At 55.8% G+C, this 24188-nt stretch overlaps 2 protein-coding genes and 1 long non-coding RNA gene across 7 annotated transcripts in view; 2 read left to right on the top strand and 1 right to left on the bottom strand.

Moving 5' to 3' along the window:
• Nucleotides 1–370: 370 nt before the first annotated feature.
• MMP11 (matrix metallopeptidase 11) lies at nt 371–12228 on the top strand. Of its 3 annotated transcripts, none has more exons than XM_077874547.1 (8): nt 371–797; nt 7055–7284; nt 8107–8301; nt 8381–8514; nt 8654–8895; nt 8982–9198; nt 10170–10427; nt 11381–12228. In XM_077874547.1, the coding sequence occupies exons 1-8, from the start codon at nt 777–779 to the stop codon at nt 11512–11514; spliced, it is 1431 nt and encodes a 476-aa protein (XP_077730673.1). In that variant the 5' UTR covers nt 371–776; the 3' UTR covers nt 11515–12228. The 3 variants fall into 3 exon arrangements, with proteins under 3 accessions (XP_077730673.1, XP_077730672.1, XP_077730671.1); XM_077874546.1 differs by lacking the exon at nt 371–797 and adding an exon at nt 1912–2038 and having other exon boundaries at nt 8158–8301; XM_077874545.1 differs by lacking the exon at nt 371–797 and adding an exon at nt 1912–2038.
• Nucleotides 11760–13957, bottom strand: LOC144299169 (uncharacterized). The gene is made up of 2 exons (XR_013365935.1): nt 13243–13957; nt 11760–13013 (listed from the first exon to the last, which is right to left on the bottom strand). It is a non-coding gene; the product is annotated as an uncharacterized LOC144299169 (long non-coding RNA).
• SMARCB1 (SWI/SNF related BAF chromatin remodeling complex subunit B1) overlaps nt 13574–24188 on the top strand; it is a 36358-nt gene continuing 25743 nt past the window's right edge. The window contains exons 1-4 of one of the 3 annotated variants that reach the window (XM_077874551.1): nt 13574–13840; nt 17938–18076; nt 19690–19819; nt 23899–24036. In XM_077874551.1, the coding sequence (XP_077730677.1) occupies nt 13748–13840; nt 17938–18076; nt 19690–19819; nt 23899–24036 (500 nt within the window). In that variant the 5' untranslated portion in view covers nt 13574–13747. The remainder of the gene's footprint in view (nt 13841–17937; nt 18077–19689; nt 19820–23898; nt 24037–24188) is intronic. The other 2 variants (XM_077874548.1, XM_077874550.1) reach the window with 2 other exon arrangements.

Genomic DNA, 24188 nt, shown 5'->3' with positions numbered 1-24188 from the left:
GGAGCCTGCTTCTCCCTCTGCCTGTCTCTGCGTCTCTGTGTCTCTCATGAATAAGTGAATTTAAAAACCTTCAAAAAAAGCAAACAACCCACCACCGAAGGCAGGGAGCGGAGTTTGTTGCTGTCCCAGAGCCAGGGGAGAAATAGGGAGGGGATCGGAGGAAGCCAGCACGGGAGGGGCACGAGGGGCCAGGCCAGGCTCCGGACCCCCTCCTGCGGCCTCGGGGGTGGGGGGCGAGGGGGGGACCCGGGGAGGGATAGAGCGGAGAAGAAACAAGCCCGAGGAAGGCCCTGGGCCACCTGAACCCAGAACCTCCGCCAGGGGGCGTCCGAAGCCTTTCTCCGACTCCATTCCGGCCCGAATGCGCGGCAACCCTGGGCAGTCTCGCGCATCACCCTCCTGCGGTGGGATGGAGCCCCCCCATGCGGCCCAGCGCCCCGCCTGACACCCTGCTTTGCAGCACGGACGCAGCGGCGGACATCGAGGGCAAAAAATGCCCATCCCAAAGGCTCTGATCTGGGCGCCCGGAGGCGTTTGTGCGGGTTTGAATCTGTGGCCTCGCGATTTTACCACCTTGGTTCCAGGCCAAGGGAAGGGCAGAGGCGCGGATTTAGGACGCTTCCCAGCCCTTCAGGAACTTGAAGTTTATTTATTATTTTTTTTTGAGTGATCATATTATTGCCTAAGGAGGAGCTCTGATTTCTTTACCCTCCCCTATCACTGTCCCATGTGCCCATAGGAGGCCTGGTGGCACCGGGATCGGGATCGTAGGCAGGATGAAATCACCCCAAGCAAAAGTGAGTAACTTTAAAGGAACAGATTGCTAACACTTTAGGTAATAAAGATCGCTGCTGTCTTGTCTCTCCTCTTCTGAGCCTCTAGGAGTCTCTGTGGACCTTCCTTGGAGAGGCTATGAGGCCTCCCTGGACTGGAACCTGGAGGGAGGGGATGAGTGGGCCTGATTGTCCTCTTCACCTCCTTCCCTTCTTAGGCCCAGGCTGGGTACCCACAGCCTCACCTTGCAGCCTCTCAGGACTCTGCCTGCCAGGATGGGAGCCACTGTCCCAGGTTGGGCTCTGCAGAGTTGCCCACGATGGAGCAGATTGCCTTAGTGAAGAAGTGGGGCCCCAGGTCATGAAAGTGGAGGATCCCTTACAGAATAGGACACCACCATCTCCTTTGACTTTCACCTCCTCTCTGTCAAGTCTCAGGAGGCTGGCCCCTAGGGCCATGGAGCATGTTAGTGTGTTGGGCCTCCAGAGTGCCACTCAGACACTGGCCCCCCACCTGCCTCAACCTACTAATAGCACCCTCCCTCCCAACCCCCCCACTTGCCTGCTGGGATGGGAAAGCCTGACCTGGTCCTTTCCTCTTGGGCCCTCAGTTTTTCGGTTTATAAATTGTCTAGAGTTCTGTTCTAAGCTGGGGGGCTGGCCAGCCGCCTCCTTCTGCCTCAGTTTCCCCTGGCACACATCCCTGGTCTCACAAGGGCTATTGTGTCATCTTCCAGGTGGATCAGCTAAGGCTCTAAATGGTGGGAGAACTTGCCTGGGGGAACAACCACCTGTCAAAGGCTAGCAGTAGGTCAAAGGTCAGGCCACCGGGGAGACTAGGTGGGGATAGGGCCCAGGAAGAGTGAAGCCCACAGCACAGCGGGGAAACTGAGGCCCGGAGTAGCACCAGCTGGACTGGGTCGCCTCTGAGATCTCAGGCTAGGCCTGACCCTGGGAAGGACTGGGTCTCGGCCCCCTGCCCCAGCCGGGCCAGCCCCTCCGCGTCCACCTCCCCCACCCAGGCCGCGGCAGCCGCGGGGAGAGTTTAGAACAAAAGGCGAGAGGGGCGGGGCCGGGGCGGGCCGGGGGCGGGGCGGAGGCTATAAGGGGCGGCGGCCCGGCGCGGCCCAGCAGGCCCAGCAGCCCCGGGGCGGATGGCTCGGGCCCCCCGGCTCCGCGGCGCGGCCCTGCGCGCCCTCCTCCTCCCGCTGCTGCTGCTGCTGCTCCCGCCACCGCCGCTGCTGGCCTGGGCCCCGCGGCCCCCGGTGAGTGCCCGCCGCCGGCCAGCCGCTCCTCGCCGAGGGGGTGCCGGGCACGCGGGCTGGGCCCGGTGGCCAGGCTGGACCCACGGGGGCGCCCGGGGTGGCCCGCAGTGGCCCGTTACCCGAAACGCTTTCTGAGTCCCTGTGGACGTGAAAGATAGTGAGCTTCCCGTCCCTGGAGGTGTGCAAGTGGAGCCTGCGCGGGGATCGCTCAGGCTGGTGAGGCGGGACTCGGCGCTAGACGCACGCCCCCTCCCAGCGTGGGGACCTGCTCCGCAGATGCCGGGCCAGGTAGCAGAGGGAGTGGTTACAGGGCCTCCTATTCATCGCGGAGACAAAGCCGCGGGCTGGTGTCAGCCTCCAGGTGTGTGGCCTCGGTGAGCACACCTCCAGGGTGCCCGTGGCTGGAGGATTAAGGAAGAGCTGGAGGGCAGCACTGCTCTGGGGCAAATGGGGTGCAAGCCGGAAGAGGTGGCACCACCTGGGCACCTCCAAGTGGCAAGTTTGGGAGGTGTGAAGCCAGGACAGCATGAGTGAGAGAGCTATGTGTGTGTGTGTGTGTGTGTGTGTGTGTGTGTGAGACAGAGAAAGTTAGAAGAGCCCGGAGTGGCCAGCTGAGACCCTCAGAAAGGAAGGGGGTGGGGAGGGAAAGGGAAGAGAGAAGAATGTGTGATCAGGAGAGAAGGCAGTCTGCGAGAGGGCAGCAGAGTGACTAGCGGAAGGGCAGTCACCGGGTGTTGTGTGACCGCCTGTGTGTGCCCACCGGGGGCCTCGAGGGGCCCCTCACAAGGGTGGCCACGCGGAGCCCACAGGCCCCTCGGACCCCAGCTGCGGCATCCAGACAGCTCAGGCAGGGATGGGAGCATTAGGATGTGTGACAGGCAGGAGACGAGGGAGGGAGGGCTGACCAGCTGGGCCCCCTCTGCCCAGTCCCACCGGCTCTGCCCTGCCCAGCCTTGCCTCATCCTGGTTATGGGAGCAGAAGAAGATCGCATGGGTGGGTTAGGGAAGGGGGCATCTCAGTCTGGAGGCTCTGCCTCTTACCAACTCCTCCCAGTGCCTTGAACTTGGGGCAGAGTCCAGAATCACCCTGGGTAGCCAGTTGACCTCCGGGTTCAGGAATTGGAGAGATGTGGGTTTGAACCATGTGCCCTAGGTGAGTCCTTCTGGGTCACCCCCTCTGTCTCAGTGGGTAGGAGATAACGGTGCCCACTGCTGGGCACTGAGGATTAAGTGAGGTAATGGGAGGAGAGGGCACAGGCAGTCACGCTGGACACACACTGTCACCTGTGGCTGCCACTTTGATGCTCGTGCAGGGTCACTTGGGGCCGGGTCTGAGCTGGGCTGTTGGCTGTCACTCTGTAGATATGCAGGGAGCATTTGGGGTCGCCTTCCCCGTGTTTGTCCCCAGGCTGCCATCAGCAGGGCCAGGAAAGCTCTGTAAATATTTATCCACCCCAGTTCACAGCTTTCAGGGTTGATGAAAAAACCCTGCAGCCCGGTGGTGCGACGGATGCTGCATTCCCTCCTGGAGCCGGCAGGGGAAGAGGGGCCCCCCCAAGAAGATTGGGGGCAGTGCGGGGCAGTAGATGGACCTGCCTGTTGCCTGGTGCATAATAGGCAGGTTGCTTGGCCTCTCGGAGCCTCAGAGTGGCGTGCTGCTACCGAGAATGATGTGATGCTCCTCATTCTTGCTCACAGCCTAACAAAGGACCCTCCTAACAGGATCACCTCCAGCTGACTGTGGAAGGCAGAGCTGTTATTAATTATCCCCGTTGGACCTATAGCAAACTGAGGCTCAGAGAGGGGTGAAACTCGCCTGGAGTTACCCAGCAGTTTTCTGGTTTGGGGTCCTTTATACCCCCTCTACAGGGTGCCTCCCATTTTCTAGATTGGAAATTGACCCAAGTGCTGACCCCAAGCCTCTAGCTCGAGATGGAGTCAGCTGAGAAGTTCCTCAAGTATGTTTGGGGCTGTGGTTTGGTGCCCCCAAGAGGAAGGAGGGGTAAGTGAGCTCAGTGCCCACCACAGGGCAGACCTAGGGAGGCTCCTGACTGAGGAGGAGGAGGAGGGAAGTCATCGGAAAAAGAAACACTTCTCAGGAATGTGGGTTTTGGAGACAGGCCAAGAATTGAAGAGGTGGGGGAGGCACGAGCCCCAGGTCTAGGCCCAGCTCTTCTTTGACTTGCTGTGTGACCCTGGGCAAAGTCCTCGACCTCTCTGGGCTCTGTTTCTTTCTCTGAGAAATGTGGTGATGCCTGCTTCCCAACCCTCCCAGGGCTGTGGATGAGGCCAGGTATGGCCTATGCTCACCATCTCACCTCACTGAATCCCAGCAGCCTTGGGAAGACGAAGCACACCCATCTTAGGAATCTGCAAGGGGCTCTGTGCCAGGCCTTGCACTTAGGGTTCCTGACCTCAGGCCAGAAAAGACTCAAAGAGGTTAAGTGTGGGAGGTCTCAAGGGCAGGGGGCATGTGTCCCATCCCAGTAATGGGAAGACTGAGGCTAAAAGCCATTAAGTGATTGGTTCCAAAATACAAATATCTGACAGGAGACCTTGATTCTAGTGCCTTCCACTTACCCACTGCAAGACCAGTGAATGTGACATGGACAATGAGCATGAGCCTCTGGCTGTGGGGAAGACTCTGTCTCAGTCACTCTTCTCTGGGCCTGCAAGCTCCCTTCTGCTAGCTGTAATTCCTGTTTCGGATTTAGTCCGGGAACTCTGGGGGAGCTGGAGCCCAGATGGGTGGTGGGAGCTGTAGCACATGTGGCAAGAGCAGGTTTCTAGGTGTGGGAGGGGAGGGCCCACGGGGGCAAGAAGCGGGGCCAGGGCAGACGCCGCAGTGGGCATTAGAGAAGGAGGTTATTTAAAGCCCTCTGCTGTGGTGCCATCCCCACTGGACAGAGAAGTCAAAGCTAAAAGAGGGAGGGGACTTGCCCAGAGTCACTCCATCCAGGTGACCATGGCATAGGACTGGGCTGAGTCTCCGAATCTCAGACTGTGGCTCTTTCTGTTGGGCTGAGAGTGCCATGATCCAGGGTTCTGGGCATGGACCTAGTTCTGGCGAGGGCAGGAGAGGAAGGAATGTGTGTCCAGTACCCTCCCTCCATCGTTGGCCGCTGCTCCAGGCCTCACTGGAGGGCAGAGGAGATGAGAGAATTCTGTCCAGAGGTGTGAATAGAGCTGTTGGGGGCTCACGGGGACAACCCTGTCCTGCCCTTTCCAAGGCTGAGGGATGGAATGTGTATCCAGGAAGTCAAAGGGGCAGTGTGGGGAGGAGAGAGGCAGGCTCTCATGGCTAGGCACACAGACCTGGGGTTCACATCCTCAATGTGAGACCTCGCATATGTATCACCCCCCACTTTACTGGGGGAGTGTGTGGGAGAGTGGGTGTTCAATGAGCTGAGAGAGTGCCTGGGAAGTAATCATTTCCCGTTCCTTCTCTTGGTGAGAGCTGTCAGGGGAAGGGTGGCTCCAGCCTGAAGAGCACAACAGAGGTAGCAGGTAGGGAGTGGGTTGTGAGCACAGAAAGCCTACCACCTGCCAGCTGTTACCTGGGCAAGTTGCTTAACTTCTCTAGGCTCTGTCTTCTCATCTGAGAAGTGGGGGATGATGAGAGTGGAGTTAGAGAGAAATCCCATCAGAAGCTAAGAGCATGTCTGTGGAGCTGTTGGTGGGGCCCTAGTCTAGATACAGGTGAACGGCAAGTGGTAAGGACTTAACTGGCTGTAAGTCCAGTATCCACCGGAACCTACGACGCAGGGAGGCTGGGCTTTGCCAAGTAACAAACTAACCATTCAGTAAACAAGCTCTGAAAGTAAAAGGTTGGTCCAGGCTTTTTCTCGTACCCCAGGTAGCTGTGCCCCTGCATGTTCAGAAGACCCCAAGTGGGGTGTCCTTGGGGTTGAGTCTGGGTGTCTCTGAGAGTTTGAGTAATTGGTAGCTCCAGAATTGGGAGACTGGGGCTGCTAGCACGACGATCAGAGCCCTGGGATGCCTAGGGCCTGGGAGAGCTGCCAGAGGCTAAGGGTGAGGGTGGAGCCTGGGTGGCCTGGCTCCCACCCCAAATATGGCTGTGGGGAGGCCCCAGCCGCCCAAACCAGTCAGTCCCAGACCAGATGGGTGCTTAGTCTCTAACAGACGGCATGGCTCCGTGCCTTTCCAGCTTTGCTTAGTATCCCAAGCCTAGCCTTCGCCTCCTGCCTGGGACACCAGAGTCCTCATCTGGCCCTGCCATGCCCTTGCTGAGTGACCTCAAAGGGTTTCCCAACCTCTCCAAGCTTCTGCTTGTTTCAGGCTTGAGAACTGCGACCTCGGCCCTGGATTGTGCAGTGGGTGGAGACTCCAGGTCAGGATCTCCATCTGTAGTGCTGGGGTTCCAGCAGGGCAGGGCTAGGTGGGGGCTGGGCACCTGGTAATTGTTCCCCCCTGCCCAAGCATGGATCAACACTGGGGAGGTATTATCCCCATTTGTCAGGTAAGCAAATCAAGGCTACACTGCGGGGCTACAGCTCTTCTACACTGGGGAGCGGTGGTGGTGGGTATCCTGGGTAAGAGCCCACTGAGGTTAATTGGAGAGGGCAGAGTTGGTGGGGATGGGTGGAGGGGGGACAGGAAGAAAGAAAGCAGAAAAGGTGTTGGCTGGGCTCAGGGCCAGTAGGGGAGCAGCAGGACCTTGCCTGAACTTTCCTAGAAAGCTTTGTAGGATCTATTCCTGGGTGCGTGCGGAGAGTAGTCAGACGCTACACCCCTGACCCAGACCTTTCTGACCCAAGTGGCTGCATAGGCAGCCCAAACACTCCAGGAGGGGGCGGGAAGGCAGCAGGATGCCTCAGAACAAGGCCTCAGGAAATCTGAGCCAGTCCGTGCCAAAGGGCCCTGCCGTGTGATGGCTTGCACACCTCACCCTCAGTCTGACCATCCACAAGGTAGGCTGGGGTTGAGCATGGATATGCTGATGGGCCATGAGGACCCAGGGCCTGATGAAGCCTTTGGATCCTTTCTCCTGCCCAGGATGCACACCGCCGCCACCCTGTGAGGAGGGGGCCACAGCCTTGGCATGAAGCTGGTCCCAGCAGCCTGGTACCTGCCCCTACTGCCCAGGACACTCCCCAGCCTGCCAGCAGCCCCAGGCCTCCCCGCTGCGGTGTGCCTGACCCGCCTGATGGGCTGAGTGCCCGCAACCGACAAAAGCGCTTCGTGCTGTCAGGCGGGCGCTGGGATAAAACGGACCTCACCTACAGGTAGGGGCCAGCGGCTGTGGGAGCAGGCTCTAGACCTCTACCTGTGTGTTTGTGTGTGAACTGCCACCCTCTTCTGCTTCTTGAGACATGTCTTGGAGCTAGATCTTTGTGGTTAACAGACTTGTGTGTCCGCTGACCCCCGAACCATCTGTGGACCAACTCCCTAAACCCCAACTTAGATGCACACACAGACAACACCCTCTCACAGCTATGCCTGCCCACAGCAGAGGGGCAGTAGCTCTGTTAACATGTGAAAAATCTCAGCACACACTGGGTGGCTCCATTGACATATAGGGCATGGCCTTTGGTTGCCCAGGCAACCTCTATTGGGGACCTAATAAGTGCCGGGCCCTGGGACTCTGGTAAATGAAGGATCATTGTTCAGACCTACCACCAGAGCTCAGGATCCGCGTGGGTGGGAACAGTGGTGAGCGAGCAGGACAGGTAACATTGGGAGTGATGCAGAAGCTGAGGCTTGTCCTGCGGGTGGGAAGTTGGCCCCGGGACAGAAGGCATGTGAAGGATGATGTGTCACACAGATCGGACCTCAGAAATGCCCTGGGTGGGGAATCGAAACCGAGATGGGGTCAAGGGACCAGGGTCTCCCCACAGTAAGTAGCACAATCAGGTCTAGAAGGTGGGTCTTGGGGCCCCTGATTCTGCATTCTTTCCACCAAATGCAGACACCTGTGGGTACCAAAGGACATACAAACCCACACAAAGATGTTCCCATGTGGAAGCTGAAGCCCAGAGCACACCGGGCTTGTGTCCCACATTCATGCATCCCCTCTGAACACTGAGGGGCATTTCCTGGCCCAACAGTCATCAGAGGGCTGTCCCAAGCAAGGCCCAGGCCCCTCCTCCTCCCCCCAGGATCCTCCGGTTCCCATGGCAGCTGGTACGGGAGCAGGTGCGGCAGACGGTGGCAGAGGCCCTACAGGTGTGGAGCGAGGTGACACCACTCACCTTCACCGAGGTGCATGAGGGTCGTGCTGACATCATGATCGACTTCACCAGGTGAACCAGTGGCCTAAGACCCCACCAGGAACTAGCCCCACCTGTCAGTGGCCACTGACTCTGCCCCACCTACCCACAGGTACTGGCATGGGGACAACCTGCCATTCGACGGGCCTGGGGGCATCCTGGCTCATGCCTTTTTCCCCAAGACCCATCGAGAAGGAGATGTCCACTTCGACTATGACGAGACTTGGACAATCGGGAACAACCAGGGTATGGGCAGGGGACCCATTTTCCAGATGGGACCACTGAAGATCACAGCGAATGGGGACAGGTCCTTGAGCTGGGCTCTGGAGCTTGGGTGTCTTGCGGCAGGAAGCTTGGGAATTTCCGGGCTATCTCCCTTTTTCAGGTACAGACCTCCTGCAGGTGGCCGCCCACGAGTTTGGCCATACGCTGGGGCTGCAGCACACGACAGCTGCTAAGGCACTCATGTCCCCTTTCTACACCTTCCGCTACCCACTGAGCCTCAGCCCAGATGACCGCAGAGGCATCCAGCACCTCTATGGCCAACCCCGGACAGCCCCTACCTCCAGGCCCCCAGCCGTGGGCCCCCAGGCAGGTGTGGACACTAACGAGATTGCCCCACTGGAGGTGAGACCCTGCTCCCAGCTCCCTTCACCCTCTGGTTTCTGTGGCTCCAATGTGGGCTCTTTCTCAGCCCTTCTCTCCTACGCCAGCCGGAAGCCCCACCAGATGCCTGTGAGATCACCTTTGATGCAGTCTCCACCATCCGTGGCGAGCTCTTCTTCTTCAAGGCGGGCTTCGTGTGGCGGCTGCGTGGGGGCCGGCTGCAGCCTGGCTATCCTGCACTAGCTTCTCGTCACTGGCAGGGACTGCCCAGCCCCGTGGATGCAGCCTTCGAAGATGCCCAGGGCCACATCTGGTTCTTTCAGGGTGAGGGGTACTGGGTTTCATGCTCAGGAGACGTCCAGGAGCCAGGAACATCATGGCCAAGGATAGGGACAGTCAGACAGACCTAATGGGCAGTGGGAGGGTGCCCTGAAGCTGGAGGGCCAAGGGAGTGTGGCTTACTTCTCTGGGTGCACCTGGGAGGCTCCCAGAGGAGGTGGCTCTCAAGATGGGAATAGCATTGAGGGTGTTACACAGTGGGCCATGCATCGGTGCATTCAACCCTCGAAGCCATCCTAGGGGGTGTACTTGGGATCAGTATGCCTGCTTTAGAGAGGAGGTCTCTAAAGATGTGGTGAAGTGACTCGCCTGAGGGTTTAGAAAAGGCAGAGCAGGAATTTGGTCCAGTTCTGGCAACCCCAGAGCCTGTGCTATAACTTTCAACTAGGAGAGACAAGAGCCTGGAACATTCTAGGTGGCAGGGACCTCATCAACAGAGGCCCAAGCTTGGGTGCGGCCCGGGGACTGATCAGAAGCACTTGTCACAGGTAGCTAAGTGCTGGGGAAGGAATGGGAGGTCAGGAGGCCTCCTTCCTGTTTAGAAAAACCTCTCGTATGGTACCTCCCAGAGCATGCGTCTCTTTTTTTTTTTTTTTTTTTTTAATTTTTATTTATTTATGATAGTCACAGAGAGAGAGAGAGAGGCAGAGACACAGGCAGAGGGAGAAGCAGACTCCATGCACCGGGAGCCCGACGTGGGATTCGATCCCGGGTCTCCAGGATCGCGCCCTGGGCCAAAGGCAGGCGCTAAACCACTGCGCCACCCAGGGATCCCCAGAGCATGCGTCTCTGCAGCTTATCCCCACTGGTCTAAAACTTCCCTCTGGGGATAAGGGTGCCGAGCAGGATTACTGGCCCGAGTGTTTTACGGACAAGGAAACTGAGGCTGAGAAGTCTGTGGTGGTGGCCGGGTGCCACAGTTGGGCACACCCGTTGCAGCCTCCCCTCTCCTGCAGGTGCTCAGTATTGGGTGTACAATGGAGAGAAGCCAGTCCTGGGCCCTGCACCTCTCTCTGAGCTGGGCCTGCTAGGGTCCCCCATCCAGGCCGCCTTGGCCTGGGGCCCCGAGAAGAACAAGATCTACTTCTTCGGAGGCAGAGACTACTGGCGCTTCCACCTTAGCACCCGCCGTGTAGACAGCCCCGTGCCCCGCCGGGCCACTGACTGGCGAGGGGTGCCCTCTGAGATTGATGCCGCCTTCCGGGATGCTGACGGTGCGTCGGGGTGGAGTGGCTGGTACCAGCAGTACAAGAACCACATCTCTCATTTGGTGGTGGTTGGGCATTAGCTCCTCGTCGCAGGTCCTCTGTCCAGTGCTTTCCCCATCCACCCTCCCCCTTGTGCCGGGGCAGTGCTATGCCCCCGTGCTACAGATGGGAAGACTGAGGGCCAGAGACCTGCCCAGGTCCCTCCATCATCGCTGGTAAAATAGTAACTGCCACACACCGAGGACCGATGATGTTCTAGGCACAGCGCTAAGCTCCTTAAGTGTCTCATGCAGTTCTCAGAACAGCCCTTTGACATCACCCGTGCCATGAAGCCAGTTTCCAGAGGGGCTAACAGCAGTTCAGGTGATGAAGTCCCTAACTGGGCCAATCAGGTGCACAGTGGGGAGCCAGGCCTCCCACCCAGGCAGTCCCTGCTCCTCCCCACCAAACCACCTGGCTGGCCTCCCACAATCTCAAAGGAGTAGAGTGGGATTGATTTACAGTCCCGTACTTTCTCCCCTGTACCCTCAACCTTGCTTCTGGGCTCTCCCACATTGGGACCTGCTAGCAGAGCAATGCTGTGGTGGCTCTGGGGCTCTTGGTCACCTGTGCGTCCACCTTGCCTTGGGATGTCTGTCTGTAGTCTGGCTGGCAGGTACAGCAGTAGACTGATGGGGGAAGGGGAAGACTACTTGCTTTCCTGGGGGGTGGGGATTGAGTTTCTGAGACTCCAGGCATCTGTTAAGCTGGATAATAGCCCAGATCAGACCACAGTGCACAGGTAGGATTCAGAAGGATGGAAAGTCAATGGCCACGCCGGGGCCTACAAGTTTCGAGTACAACAGTAGTCAAGCCCTAGCAATCTGACCTCCCCCTGTGCTTGTCCCTGGGCACAGCCTGACTGGCAGGTGCAGGGCCCATTGTCTACTCACCCCAGCTTGACCTTCCTCTCTCCTCAGGCTATGCCTACTTTCTGCGAGGTCGCCTCTATTGGAAGTTCGACCCCGTGAAGGTGAAGGCCTTGGAGGGCTTCCCCCGCCTCGTGGGCCCTGACTTCTTCGGCTGTACCGAGCCTGCCAACACTTTCCGCTAACCACAATGTCGATGCCCTCAGGGCACCTGACCCCTGCCAGACCACTCACTGGATAGAGACCAGTGGGCATCTGTGTGGCTATGGGTACTAGGCACAGGATAGAGCCTGTGTTTCCTCAGGGGGTTGGGGAGGGGGTGCTGTCCCCTTGACAACTGCAGGGAGGGCCATGCAGGTCGTGGTCACCTGCCAGCAATGGTCTCAAACTGGGCTAGGAGACTCTGGTGTTACTTGAGGGTGAGGCGGTCTCAGGCCAGCCTCACCCAACCTGTGCAGGTCACAGGCAAACCCTGCTGCCCTGTCTCCAGCCCTGTCCCTCAGGTTGGCCCCTCAGCAGGGCTGGGGGAGCTGAAGCCCTCATTCGATCCCTGCTGTGAGGTTCCTACAGGGTGCTGGCACGGGGGGCCAGGGGCCTCGTGGCCTTCTACCTTTTCCTGAGAGGTCAGCTCCGGGTAGGTGCTTGGAACTGGCTGATCCTAGAGATGTATTCCCCAGGATCCAGGCCAAAGGGTCCAGATTCAGCTGGGGAGGGGAGTGTTTCCTGCTGGAGACCCCGGGCCCTGGAAGCCCCAACATACCTCAATCCTGACTTGGGCTAGATCCTTCCCAGCCCTCATCCCAGCACTGGGACCCTCCAAAGTCCTGTAAATGTGTATACAGTGTGTACAAAGCCTTTTTTTTCTACTGAGTACTATCATTAAATATGGTTATTTTCTACTTGTCTTTCCTCTGCCTGGTTCTTTTTTTTTTATTTTTTTAAAAGATTTTATTTATTCATGAGAGATGCACAGAGAGAGAGTCAGAGGGAGAAGCAGGCTTCCTGCAGGGAGCCTGATGTGGGACTCGACCCGGGTCTCCAGGATCACGACCTGGAAGGCAGATGCTCAACCACGGAGCCACCAGGGCGCCCTGCCTGGTTCTTTCTGAAACTATGGGGTGAGGAGGGGGACGGGGACAGACGTAGGAACTGGCTCAGGACCTGCTCCATCCTGGGAGCCAGGGTCATAGCCTACTCCACCCACCCATCCACACTTCTGCGGGTTGGGGCTGGACGCAATGCCTAGGACTCCTCTGGCTCCAGGCCTCCATCCTGTCCAGCCAGCCCGACACCTGGAGGGCTTTGTGATTGATTCCAAGGCTTCCCTGCGGGCCCCTCAGGGGATCCTCCACCAAGTGGTGGTCACTTTATCAGATCATGCCACACCCCAGCCCCTGATCGGAATACTTTATTTCTCACTGCTGTCAGGACACAGATGGTTACCACGGCCGACCCCACCTGTCACCTCGCCCTGCCGCCCAGTCCCCGCGGATCTTCTTCATGGTAGCACCTATCACAGCTACCATCTTAGACTGAACCGTGTGAGATTGTTAGCAGGGGACCATCTTCGATCTGCTGTATTGTGCAGCCGGACACACGGATGCTTTGATGCTCGGCTCCCAGCTGCGAGCTCCGCGGGGCAGGGCCGGCTAGGTTCGTGCCCCCCTCTCCCCCACGGCTGCGCCTGTTGAGGGCTCGTGGTGCAGAGTTAGGGAAGGAACGGAGCGGCCGGCCTCCCTTCCAGCTCACTGATGCCTCAAACCAAATACCACCCGGGGCCTTGGGATCCTGCCAAGCCTGGGGAACCTTGGCCAAGGCCACTCCCCCACCCAGTGTGGTCATTGTGCCCATCTCCACCGCAGGAACAGCTGTGCGCCCGGAAATGGGGTATCTGCTCCCAGGATCCCTCTTACCTACTCAACTACACTGCGTTTTCCGGGTGGGGAAACTGAGGCACGAACTGCTCTGGCCTCCTACTGGCCTCAGGCCTCATTTCACTCCTCCACTGGGCTGAGTTCTACCTAGTTGTGAGGCTGGGGAAGAACACCGCCGGAGTCAGGGCGCCCCGAGTGCTATCTCTGTCGGTGAGCAGCTCTGGCCGGTGCCTCCCCCAGGGAGGCAGCCTGGAAGAGAAACGGGTCCGCGGCTCCTTTAAGGGGCCCGACGGGGCGCGCCCCGGCCTTTTGTTTGGGCGGCGGCGGCGCGCGCGTCAGCGTCAACGCTCCGCGCCTGCGCACTGAAGGCGGCCTGGTTGTCGTTGGCGGCGGCGGCTGAGGAGCCCGGCGGTGGCACGAGCACCAGGTCGGCCCGCCCGTCGCCTCCCGGCCTCGGCTCTCCTCGGCTCGGCGCGCCCCGGCTCCTCCTCCGTGCCCCCGATCCCTCGCAGCCCGGCCCCGGCCGCCCGCCCCCGCCGCCGCAATGATGATGATGGCGTTGAGCAAGACCTTCGGGCAGAAGCCCGTCAAATTCCAGCTGGAGGACGACGGCGAGTTCTACATGATCGGCTCTGAGGTACCCGCGGCGCGTCCTCGCCCTCCGGCTCCGGCCCGGCGGGAGCCTTGGGGCGGGTCTGCGCGCCGGGAACGCGCGTCTCCATTCATCGCGGCGGGCGCGCGCGCGCGCACGGAGCTGCCCGGGGGCGGGGCCGGGAGGCGGGGCGGGGCGAGGTCTGTTTGGCCCCGCCCCGTGCCCCGCGGCGGGTGGAGTTTACTTACTCCTCTTCTGGGTGGTGGGGGGCGCTCGCTGCTGCCTGGCCGTAGGGCCCCGGGAGGAGCCCCCGGGTCCGCCCTGAGTTGGGAAGACCCCAGCCCGCCGCCGAGGAACTGGGTGTTTCGGTTAGCCCCTGGGGCTCCGGGGGAGAGATGTCGGGAGCTTCTCACGCATCCCTCCTCCACTGGTCCATCGGGGGTCCTGAAGTCGCAGGCCGGAAACGGGGCTTACTGATGTCTCATCCCTCGTTGTGTTGGTTGCTTTTATTTACCGGTGAGGGAATAGGGAGGAGGATGCTTGCTTTTGCGTGGATAAAGCTGCAGTCCCTGAGCTAGAGAGATCAGCAGGTCAAGAAGCAGTCGACACTTTGACTATCTTGAAGTTACGCCGAATTTTGAGGGAGAGATTGTAAATATCTCCCATTCTGAACCAGAAGTGACAGCATTTTGTTGAACCAGCTGGACAGCTGACTTTGGGAAAACGCTGCAATTGTTCCTTCCGTGGGAGTTTGTACTGAAAACTAAGCTTTCTTCCAGATTGCCTCAAACTAGCCCTCTTTGAGTCAAGAGTAATCCCCCAGCTAGTGTGTGTTCCTTTTTTTTTTTTCTTTTCTAGTCGAGGACATGCGGTTCAGATGTGCAGATACCTGGCGGTAGAGTCTTTCCTGTGTAATGAGAGAAGTGCCAATCCTGGAGAGCTACAAGACGCCCAGGGTTGTTTTTCCCTGTAGCAGCGTTCATTATCACATGCCAGCATTTCATTCCGGTTTTTATTTTTCTTTTTAAAGATTTTATTCATTCATGAGAGACTGAGAAAGAGAGGCAGAGACACAGGCAGAGGGAGAAGAATCAGGCGCCATGCAGGGAGCCTGATGTGGGGCTCGATCCCAGGTCTCCAGGATCACACCCCGGGCAGAAGGCAGTGCTAAACCGCTGAGCCACCGGGCTGCCCTCATTCCCGTTTTTAAAATATGGGGTTTTTTTCCTTCACAATTGAACATAGAATAAATGAATGAAGCCTCATGATGGTCATGCTGAGGCTCTTAGGACACCCTGTGACTCCTGGAGTTAGGAGACCAGTGTTGCCAGTCGCATCAGGACTTAAGTGTCCATTTTTAAATCAACTTTCATAAAACAAAAAGGGCAGGATTTATAAATTAATTTTTCATACTATTACATAAGTGCTGCTCTTCCGACGTAACTGGGGAAGCGGAGTCCTTGCCTTTCCATGTGCCACAGCTCAGAATGGTCCTCACGGACCAGTAGAAAGAGCCTAAATGCAAGATATGGGGCATTTGAGGAGTTTCCATATGATACTGGGCACATTGTTTAAAGAAGCCTTTTCCTGATCTAATGGACAGGAAAAGCAATCCTGGAAAAGCAATGTTTGGCCTTGACTCTGAGTGGATGCTGCTTTTGAAAAGGAAGCTTCCGTTTGTTAGATGGAAAGTATTGAGAGGGAGCATATGGAGAGATGAGAAGGAGGAGACCCAGTTCCAGCCCTGCTCTGTCTCCAGGTCACTTTTCTCATGTGTGTGAGACATGCTTAGACTCTATGATCTCTAAGATCTTAGGTTCTAGAAGGGTAATTGTGGTCTTCTCTTCCGGCCCTGTTGAGTGAGAATTGTCCTGAGACCCAGTGTGTAGAGACCGAGAGGGGAGAGACACATTTTCTCTCGTGGGCCAGGCTGAACAACTGTCAGACATCTGGAGGTCTGGGAAGGATTCAAGATCAGGAGGCTGACTGTTGATAACCAGTAGCTCCTGTGACAGCATTGGATGGATGGCCACCAGGCCCCTTTCTTTGGGAAAACAGACACCATGTTCAGAGAGATGGGTTGGCCATAGCAGCACACCCAGGGCCACCATGCTACATCTGTGGAGCAGCTTTGGGAAGGGCATCTGCAGTTGCAGCAAGTGTGTGTGTGTCACTGTTCTCGTGCCATCTGCAGGCAGTTGTGTTCACCAAGCCAGAGTCACAGGGCTGAGAGGATCCTAAGAAATCCCCAGGTTCACACCTTCACATCTATTTTATTATTTAAAGATGTATTTGTTTTAAATGTTTTTTTTTAATTTTTATTTATTTATGATAGTCACACACACACACACACAGAGAGGCAGAGACACAGGCAGAGGGAGACGCAGGCTCCATGCACCGGGAGCCCGACGTGGGATTCGATCCCAGGTCTCCAGGATCGCGCCCTGGGCCAAAGGCAGGCGCTAAACCGCTGCGCCACCCAGGAATCCCGATGTATTTGTTTTAGTGGGAGAGAGAGAGCACGAGTGGAGCAGGAGGGGCAGAGGGAGAAGAAGAGAGAATTTCAAGCAGACTTCCTGCTCAGCGTGGAGCCCAATGCAGGGCTCAATCTCACAAGTCTGAGATGATGAACTGAGTCAAAACCAGGAGTCAGATGCCACCCAGGCATCCCAACCTTTATTTTACATTTGGGACACTTGGGTCCAGAGAGGGTGAAGGCTGGTTCATGAGAAAGCCAGGAAGACAAGTCTTGCTTTCCCAAGTTCCAGAGGGGTCTTGGGAAGTATCAATGTGTCCCAGAGCTTTATAAGACCTGCGAGGTAATAGTGGCGGGTATTGTTATCAATTTCTTTCCAAAAACCTAGTAGAAACTATCCATTTGGCCTTGGATGGTAATGATACTCAAGCCAAATAATGCAGAGGGGAGTCTGTGCCTTCTGTATGGAGCCTGATGACTCGCTGCTCAGGCTGTTCAGCAGCCCTGGTTGTCGATCATAAAAATCTTTGACTCATGAAAAAGGGAGAAATACACTTTAGTTTAACAGATACATCATTGCTGCCTAGGTAAACGGGAAAAATAATAGAAATGGTCCTCCGTGAGGCAGAGTCCAGAGTTGCTGCACGTTTGACAGATGAGTAAGGAGACCCTGAAGAGGGCTATGCTTGTATCTCGGCCACAGGTAGAGCCAGGCGTTTGGCTGCAGTTCCCATGGGACTCAGCTGGTCTTTTTTTTTTTTTTTTTTAAGATTTTATTTATTTATTCTTGATAGACATAGAGAGAGAGGCAGAGACACAGGCAGAGGGAGAAGCAGGCTCCATGCAGGGAGCCGGACGCGGGACCCGATCCCGGGACTCCAGGATTGCGCCCTGGGCCAAAGGCAGGCGCCAAACCGCTGAGCCACCCAGGGATCCCCTCAGCTGGTCATTTTTGCACTGTCGGTGAAATAATCGAGTTTCTTTATGAAAATTTGGAGACTAGATGTCTTTTCATGAAGGAAATCATACTTCCAGTATCCAGTACAGACAAACTGAAGCAGTTGTTTGGGGCGGTCATGATTTATGTAGCAATCTGGTGATTGCCAGTAAGTGCTTTTTAAACTCTTTGGAAAATTCCTTTGGTGTTCCTGGTTTGAGTTTTGTTACTAAACAAAGCATCAGGGGCCATGGGGGAAATTATCCTGCATCTGACTAAAATTAAAAAGACCTTTTTGGTGTTTATTACATCATAAAAATATCAAAGTCTTGTTCTTAAGATAAAAGAAAGTCAAAGAGGCCTTACATTTCTGCAAAGTGCCCGGGATGCTTAGTCTAAAATCAAAATCAGCGCGAGCTTTCCAGTGAGCTCTGGGGGCCTGCCTGCCTCAGAAGCATCTGGTCAGGCCTCTCGGAACTCGGCCCTGGTGTCAGGGTGCAGCTGTGCCGGGCCCTGCCCGGAGGGGCGGATGGGGGCCGGATGGGGGCCAGCTGTGCGCCGCTGCTGAACCCTCCATGTCAGCAGAACGTGTTTTCGTGGCTGCAGCAAGCCTGGTGCCCGGAGGCCAGCTTGCCCTCGGTCTGTCACTCGATGGGCCCCGCACCAGGACCCTCTCGGCCTGCGTCCAGCCGCGACCCTCATAATGAGCCTTCTCGCTTTACCTCATAGGTGGGAAACTACCTCCGTATGTTCCGAGGTTCTCTGTACAAGAGATACCCCTCGCTCTGGAGGCGACTAGCCACTGTGGAAGAGAGGAAGAAAATAGTTGCATCGTCACATGGTAAAAAAACAAAACCTAACACTAAGGGTGCGTCTTCACGAGGGTTTGTAAACCTGTTTCAAAACCACTCGCTTCTGTCATGAAGATAAAACGTTTTCACTCCAGAGCGTCTTCACCGCAGCCCCGGCCTCAGAGGGCAGGGCCGGTGGGGGCGCGAGGGCGGCGGGGGCGGGAGCGGGTGCTGTGAAGACATGCTGGTCTCAAAACGTTTTAGGAATGCCGTGATGCTGTGCCATCTGCCGTGGGCGTGTCCCATAGTCACCCTCCATGCAGCCCGAGTGGCGGCTGGTGGCCCCAGCTCCCACTCCCCTCTGGGGCTCTCACCGCTTCGCTTCCCAAGCACATCCATCCGTAGCTCCTCATTCGGCGGCCGGCGTGGGCGTGCTCGTGCTCCTGTGCATGTGCCTGCTTGGTGCGCCTCCGTGCGCCTGGGGCCCGCGGGAGCCGCCTGGCCGAAAGCTGGGTGTGCCCGGCCGGGGCAGCTCCGTGCGGGGCCGGGAGAGGCCTTCAGACACCGAGCGCTCGGTCGGGAGCGCCTCGCTGCACGTCCCCGTCGGGATGCAGCGCAACGTTTGGCAGGTGGCGGTGGCGCCTTCCTGGAGAACTGCCCGGGCCTGAGTGAAGACCCTGCCTGAGGCTGTGTGTGTGCGTGTGCGTGTGAGTGCGCGTGCATCCGTGCGCGCACATCAGTCTGTCCTGTTTGGCTGTGTCCGTAGGTACTGCAGTGGTCTCGTCCACTGCGGGCAAAGTAGTGGTTCTTTTAATGCAGGAGCCGGAGCTTCTTTTTTTTTTTTTTTTTTTTTTTATCTGCTGCTATAACATTGCCACTCACTCGCTTGAGAAAGTCTCCTTTTTGTCCTCCCTCTGCCCCCCCCGCCCCCCCACCCCAGTGGCGCACCAGTCACTAACGCAGTGAGTTCCTAGCTTTGCTTTCACCTCTGCAAGCCTCAAGCGAAGTCTCAGTGACTCGTCTGCCTTGTGCTTTGGAGACGCCCTCCCCATAACTGATTTGTTTCTCCAGGAGAAGCCAGTCTGGACGCGCAGACAGGTAGCAGCTCTCGACTAAGGTTCCCTAGAAGAGCTGTGGGTCGAGTTGCCTAGAATCTGTCCTGCCTCCCAGACAGCACGCGTTGACTGGCACGGGGCCGGGAATTGACGTTTGGTGTGAAGCAGCTCTTTCTAACTCTCTGGGCTCTTGTTTTAAAAGAAAAGTATCTTTCATCTCTCATTCCATCTCTCCACTTTGCTTCGTGTCGTGGATTGCAGTGGTGTCAGACCTCTTCCCACTGGTGATAATAATCTGGAGCTTCCCTTCCCCCCTTCCACCCCCCCCCCCCCCGCCCCCGCCCCAAGAGGACCCATTGGCTGTGTTGCGCTGGAGCTGCTGCTGCCCTGTGTACTTCCTCTGTGCCGTGGCACAAATTAGTGCGAGTAAATCCTATGGGGGCATTTACTCAGTAGGACCATTAAAGCACTCAGTCCAGACTGCCCTTTTGGAAGAGGCCAGCATTTAGCAGTAGTAAGGTTGACACTGCTTTTCCCTCCTCGTGCATGTGAGGACCTCAATGTGCTGCATCTACTGGCTGCTGCTCCTCGCTGCCCCGCCAGCAGGGTGACTGCAGTGGGGTCTCTGGTTACAGATCATGGATACACAACCCTGGCCACCAGCGTGACGCTGTTAAAAGCTTCGGAGGTGGAAGAGATTCTGGACGGCAATGACGAGAAGTACAAGGCGGTGTCCATCAGCACAGAGCCCCCCACCTACCTCAGGTGATGCACCCCTGGCTAGGGTATTCTCTCTGGATGACACCCACAGATATTTTTCTCATATTCTAGAACTGATTGCAGTTAAACTGAACTGAAGTACTTTTTTTTTTAAGTACTTTTAAAGATTTATTTATTTGAGAGAAAGTGCATATGTGCATGTGAGTGCGCGCACACACACACACCTAGGGCTTGGGCGGGCAGAGGGAAAGAGGAGAGAGTCTTTTTTAAGCAGACTCCCTGCTGAGCGTGGAGCCGGATGCTGGGTTCAATCTCACAACTGACTGTCAGGACTTGAGCTGAAACCAAGAGTCAGAAGCTCAACTGACCGCACCACCCAAGTACTCCTGAACCAAAATGCTTTTAAACACTTCACCCACTGTGCTTACAAATCGTCTTAGCCAGGTTTCCAAGTATCTTTTGTATCTTTGGCATTTCTAAGAAACATAAGCCAAGTCTTGGATTCTGGAAAGTCATTAGGAATGCTTTGAAAGTGGGACTGATCTGTTGGAAAAATGAGTGGCCCGGATAAATTCGCAAAAGAAATGAGTAGTAGGTTTTAAGATTTATTTTGTTTTTTAGAGAGACAGAGTGCATGAGTGTGCAAGCGGAGGCAGAGGTTGAGGGCGAGGAAGAGAGAGAATCTCAAGCAGGGAGTGTGAGGACTTGACCCCATGACCCTGAGATCTTGACCCAAGCCAAAACCAAGAGTTGGATGCTCAAAACACCCAGGTGCCCATAGAACAATAGGTTTTAACGTATAAGCTTAGAATCTTTGAAAGAGTATTTACAGTATTACTTAGGTAAGTAGTTGGAAGGTGGTTACATAATAGAGTCTGTTCATTCATGTTTATTTTTTAATTTTTTGTCTTTTTTTTTTTATCTTTCATTTTCATAGGTAGTTTTATTTCGTTTTTATTCATTCAGATTTATAAGAGAAACCTGGATACCCCAGTAGCTAAATAGGTAAAGAGTGGGCCACCCTGGAAGCACAAGGAATAAACAAATAGAGGAAATGACGTTTGTCCTGTGTAAATGTTTTGAATTCAAAGTAAAATAAATAAATGACTAGCAACATAAAGAATCGAGGAAGGTACAATAGCGCTGGCACACTCAGGCACCGTGTAGAGGCTTTGTCTAAGGCCATGGTGACGACACCAAACTGTTTTCGTTCTCTGGCCCTCTCTGGCCCATTAATTTCATCCCTGGGAATGGGTCCCAGACAAATAATTTAAAAGAACAGCACCACCAACAGAAACCATTATATGCACCGAGAGGCACCTGGTAGCGTTGTAGTAACGGACAATATGGAGCCACTTGAGCATCCAGCCTTAGGGAGAGGCTGAGTGAGAGAATGTGCAGCCAGCTGAGTAGACCAGGGTATTACAGACTAGGATATGGGTCAGGACAGACTGTGTATGCCCTAGAATCAGATAGACTGGGATATAGGTTAACTGTTTAGGTCATAGTTAAGTAGACTCTGTGGCAACCTGAAACATGGTTCCCATGAGTGACACATGCAGGATACCTATGTTAGCCTCTCCACCCTCAAGGACACATGCATTTAGAAGCACACAACCCCCAGGAGCACCAAGGAGGGGGGAAGGAGCGGTTATTGTTTTGAGTGATGTGGTTATGGAAAAATCATTTCTTTCCAGATTTTCTTTCAACTTTACTATTGCGTTATTTTTATAATCCTCCCCCCACCCCCACCTAAAGGTGACACACATCCCACTTGGCCAGTGTTGCAGATGTGTGCTCTGCAGATTCCTTTTCCCCTGAGGGATGTGGTAAGAACATAAGGATGGCTAGACTTCCCTAGGGAAGTGGCAGAAGGAAATTATGTACATATGGCTGGGGCTTTCAAGTCAGCACATGTCAGCCAGGAGCCTCTTATGGGGCAGTAAACACTTCTTGATGATCATGTCATATGAGGAACAGCTGAGGGAATAGAGGACTCTAGATAGCCCAGAGGTCAAAACTGCTGGGAAGGGGGATGTCTGGGTGGCTCAGTCGCTTAGGCAGCAGACTCCTGATCTCAGCTCAGATCTTGATCTCCAGGTCGTGAGTTCAAGCCCTACCTTGAACTCCACGGAGCTGAGCGTAGCCTATTAAAAAAAAAAAAAAAAAAAAAAACAACTGCAGGGAGGGATGCGAGTAGAGGTTTGAGAGAAGCTGCCTTCATCGGGCGCTGTGCTCAGGAAGTGCCTTCCCACTGCCCAGTCAGCTCCACGGGAGGCCTGGCACTTCTCATCGCTGGAGAGGTTGGGCAGAGGCTGGATGTCCCTTTTTGGGCAGACCTACTTGTAGCAGAAGAAAGGTTGAATTACATGACCCAGATTTCTCGGCCTCGGTGTATGGCTTACTCGCTGTGTCTGTGACATCACTTGCGAGCTCCTGGAGATAGCTACTTGACGGAAGGGCTTGGCAGAGCAGCCCGGGCCTGGGTATGAACGAGATTGCTAACTGAGATAAGGACTTTTCAGGCAAGGGAGAGCCAGAGTGCCAGCTCAAGGAGGAAAGAGGTGATGGTCTCGGCCTGCGATTCCCAAATACATGTGCAGCTGCATCAGCGTTGCCCAGGGGAATTGTCAAGAACCTGCATTCCTGGGTCCTCCTCAGAGATGGAAGTACCTAGATGTGAGTGGGGCTCAGAGACTTCCTGCCAGAAACTTTGTACTCTTAAGTGAGTCTGTGTAGCCAGGATTTGAAACCACTGGCCCAGATGGACTTGTCTTGCTGTTTCAGCTCTAAGCCCTGCCCAAATTAGTTCCACGTTCCTCCTTTTCCCAGGCCTCTGGTATATATGGTAAGGCTGGTCATTAGACCAGAGTAAGATAGGATGGGAGAGACTTGGTAGGGTCCCAGCCGAGTTTGGTACTGTACATCTCTCCCTGCCCACACCCTTAGTTAAGGAGTGTTCTGGAACTGCAGCATTGGAGGTGCAAGTGGCCCCAGCTTTAGAAGAGTCAAAGGGCCTGGGGCCTGGCAGGTCATGGCCACTGCTCCTGCCCACCACCCCCTGGAAAGGGCTGCCAGCCATGTCTCCCCACCCCTCCTCTGAGGACACTGAGGGGAGGGAAATTGAGCAGTTGCTGGTATGTTCTCTCAACGGCAGCACTCAGTTATTGAAGGTGCGGGTGTTGGGGATATAAAAGTGAATGACACACAGTGGTTGCCCTCACGTTGCTCAGACTTAACTAGGGTAGGCGGCCCTGAAGATGATAAAGTAATGCACAGAGCGTAGTGGGAACCTGAACATTTGTCTTTCAAACCCGGCCCTGGATCCTTGGTTTAAAATAGCCTTTTGGTGTTTTCCTAGTAGTGAAAGCAACCTCTCATTTGCAGAGAAGAGTGAACCCTTTATGGTATGTGAGTTAATTGAATTACTCTGAGCCTCACTTTCCAGAAAGTTTTTACTGACACAGTTTCTCATCAGCCGTACTGCTCTGGAAACCTGGAAGCCAGAAGTATTGCCTTGTCCATCTCAAGCTGGCCTGTGTATCTAAAAGAGTGATCTGATCTTTCTCTGCCTTCTTCAAATCCCCCAGCCACCGGCCGAGTGCAGTCAGTTCTTGAGGAACATGCCAGCCGCCACAGTGGGAACCCTCTCCATGTCCTGCCTCTCCAGCCCCAGCCCTGCTTCCTCACTCTTGCCACCTGTGCACTTCCTGAAATGCCCTTCCCATTCCAGCTCTTCCCCTACTCCCGCCCCCAGTGAGCCCCAACCCAGGACTTAAGGTTCCACTCCAGGGTTTGCTCCCCTGGGAAGTCTCCTCACTCGCATTCCTCACAGAAAGGGTAGGGCTTCCATGGAGTCATGCCTAGCACATTCCGTGTTATACTGGGACTCATGCACTCCTGTGACTGCGGCCTCTCTGCACCCTTCCTGTAAGCCAGGTGCCTCTGAATGGATGCCATGGGAGCCTGAGGAGTACACGTGCAGAATCTGGGGTGCTGGGGGGTCACCACGGACCACTGGAGCCTGCCAGGGGTGCAGTGGGTTTCCACAGACCGTGACTTGGAATCTGATGGCCAGTATTGGGCTCCAAGACTGAGCAGGGACATTTCTCGCATCTCCCCAGGGAACAGAAAGCCAAGAGGAACAGCCAGTGGGTGCCCACCCTGCCCAATAGCTCCCACCATCTGGATGCTGTGCCCTGCTCCACGACCATCAACAGGAACCGCATGGGCCGGGACAAGAAGAGAACCTTCCCTCTGTGGTGAGCGTGCCTCACCCTCTGCTGATGCCGCCTTAATTTTACCCTCTTCCCTGCCTTGACTTTATGTTCCCCCAAACACTATGCTGCCTTCTCGAGACTATTCCCTGTCGGCTTTGGGGACAGCCAGTCTCTGGCTTTTGCTCTGGCTTGCT

Source organism: Canis aureus, chromosome 27 (assembly GCF_053574225.1).
Source record: "Canis aureus isolate CA01 chromosome 27, VMU_Caureus_v.1.0, whole genome shotgun sequence".
Taxonomy (NCBI): domain Eukaryota; kingdom Metazoa; phylum Chordata; class Mammalia; order Carnivora; family Canidae; genus Canis; species Canis aureus.
Note: the sequence above shows the minus strand (reverse complement) of the source record. Positions and strands in the feature narration are given on the sequence as shown.

Bases quoted from the DNA above. Each gene is read 5' to 3' on its own strand.
- MMP11 (XM_077874545.1), top strand. From the start codon at position 1,928: ATGGCTCGGGCCCCCCGGCTCCGCGGCGCGGCCCTGCGCGCCCTCCTC. The intron at 8,302-8,380 runs GTGAACCAGTGG...ACCTACCCACAG, and splicing joins ATCATGATCGACTTCACCAG to GTACTGGCATGGGGACAACC. The intron at 10,428-11,380 runs GTGCGTCGGGGT...CTCTCTCCTCAG, and splicing joins CGCCTTCCGGGATGCTGACG to GCTATGCCTACTTTCTGCGA.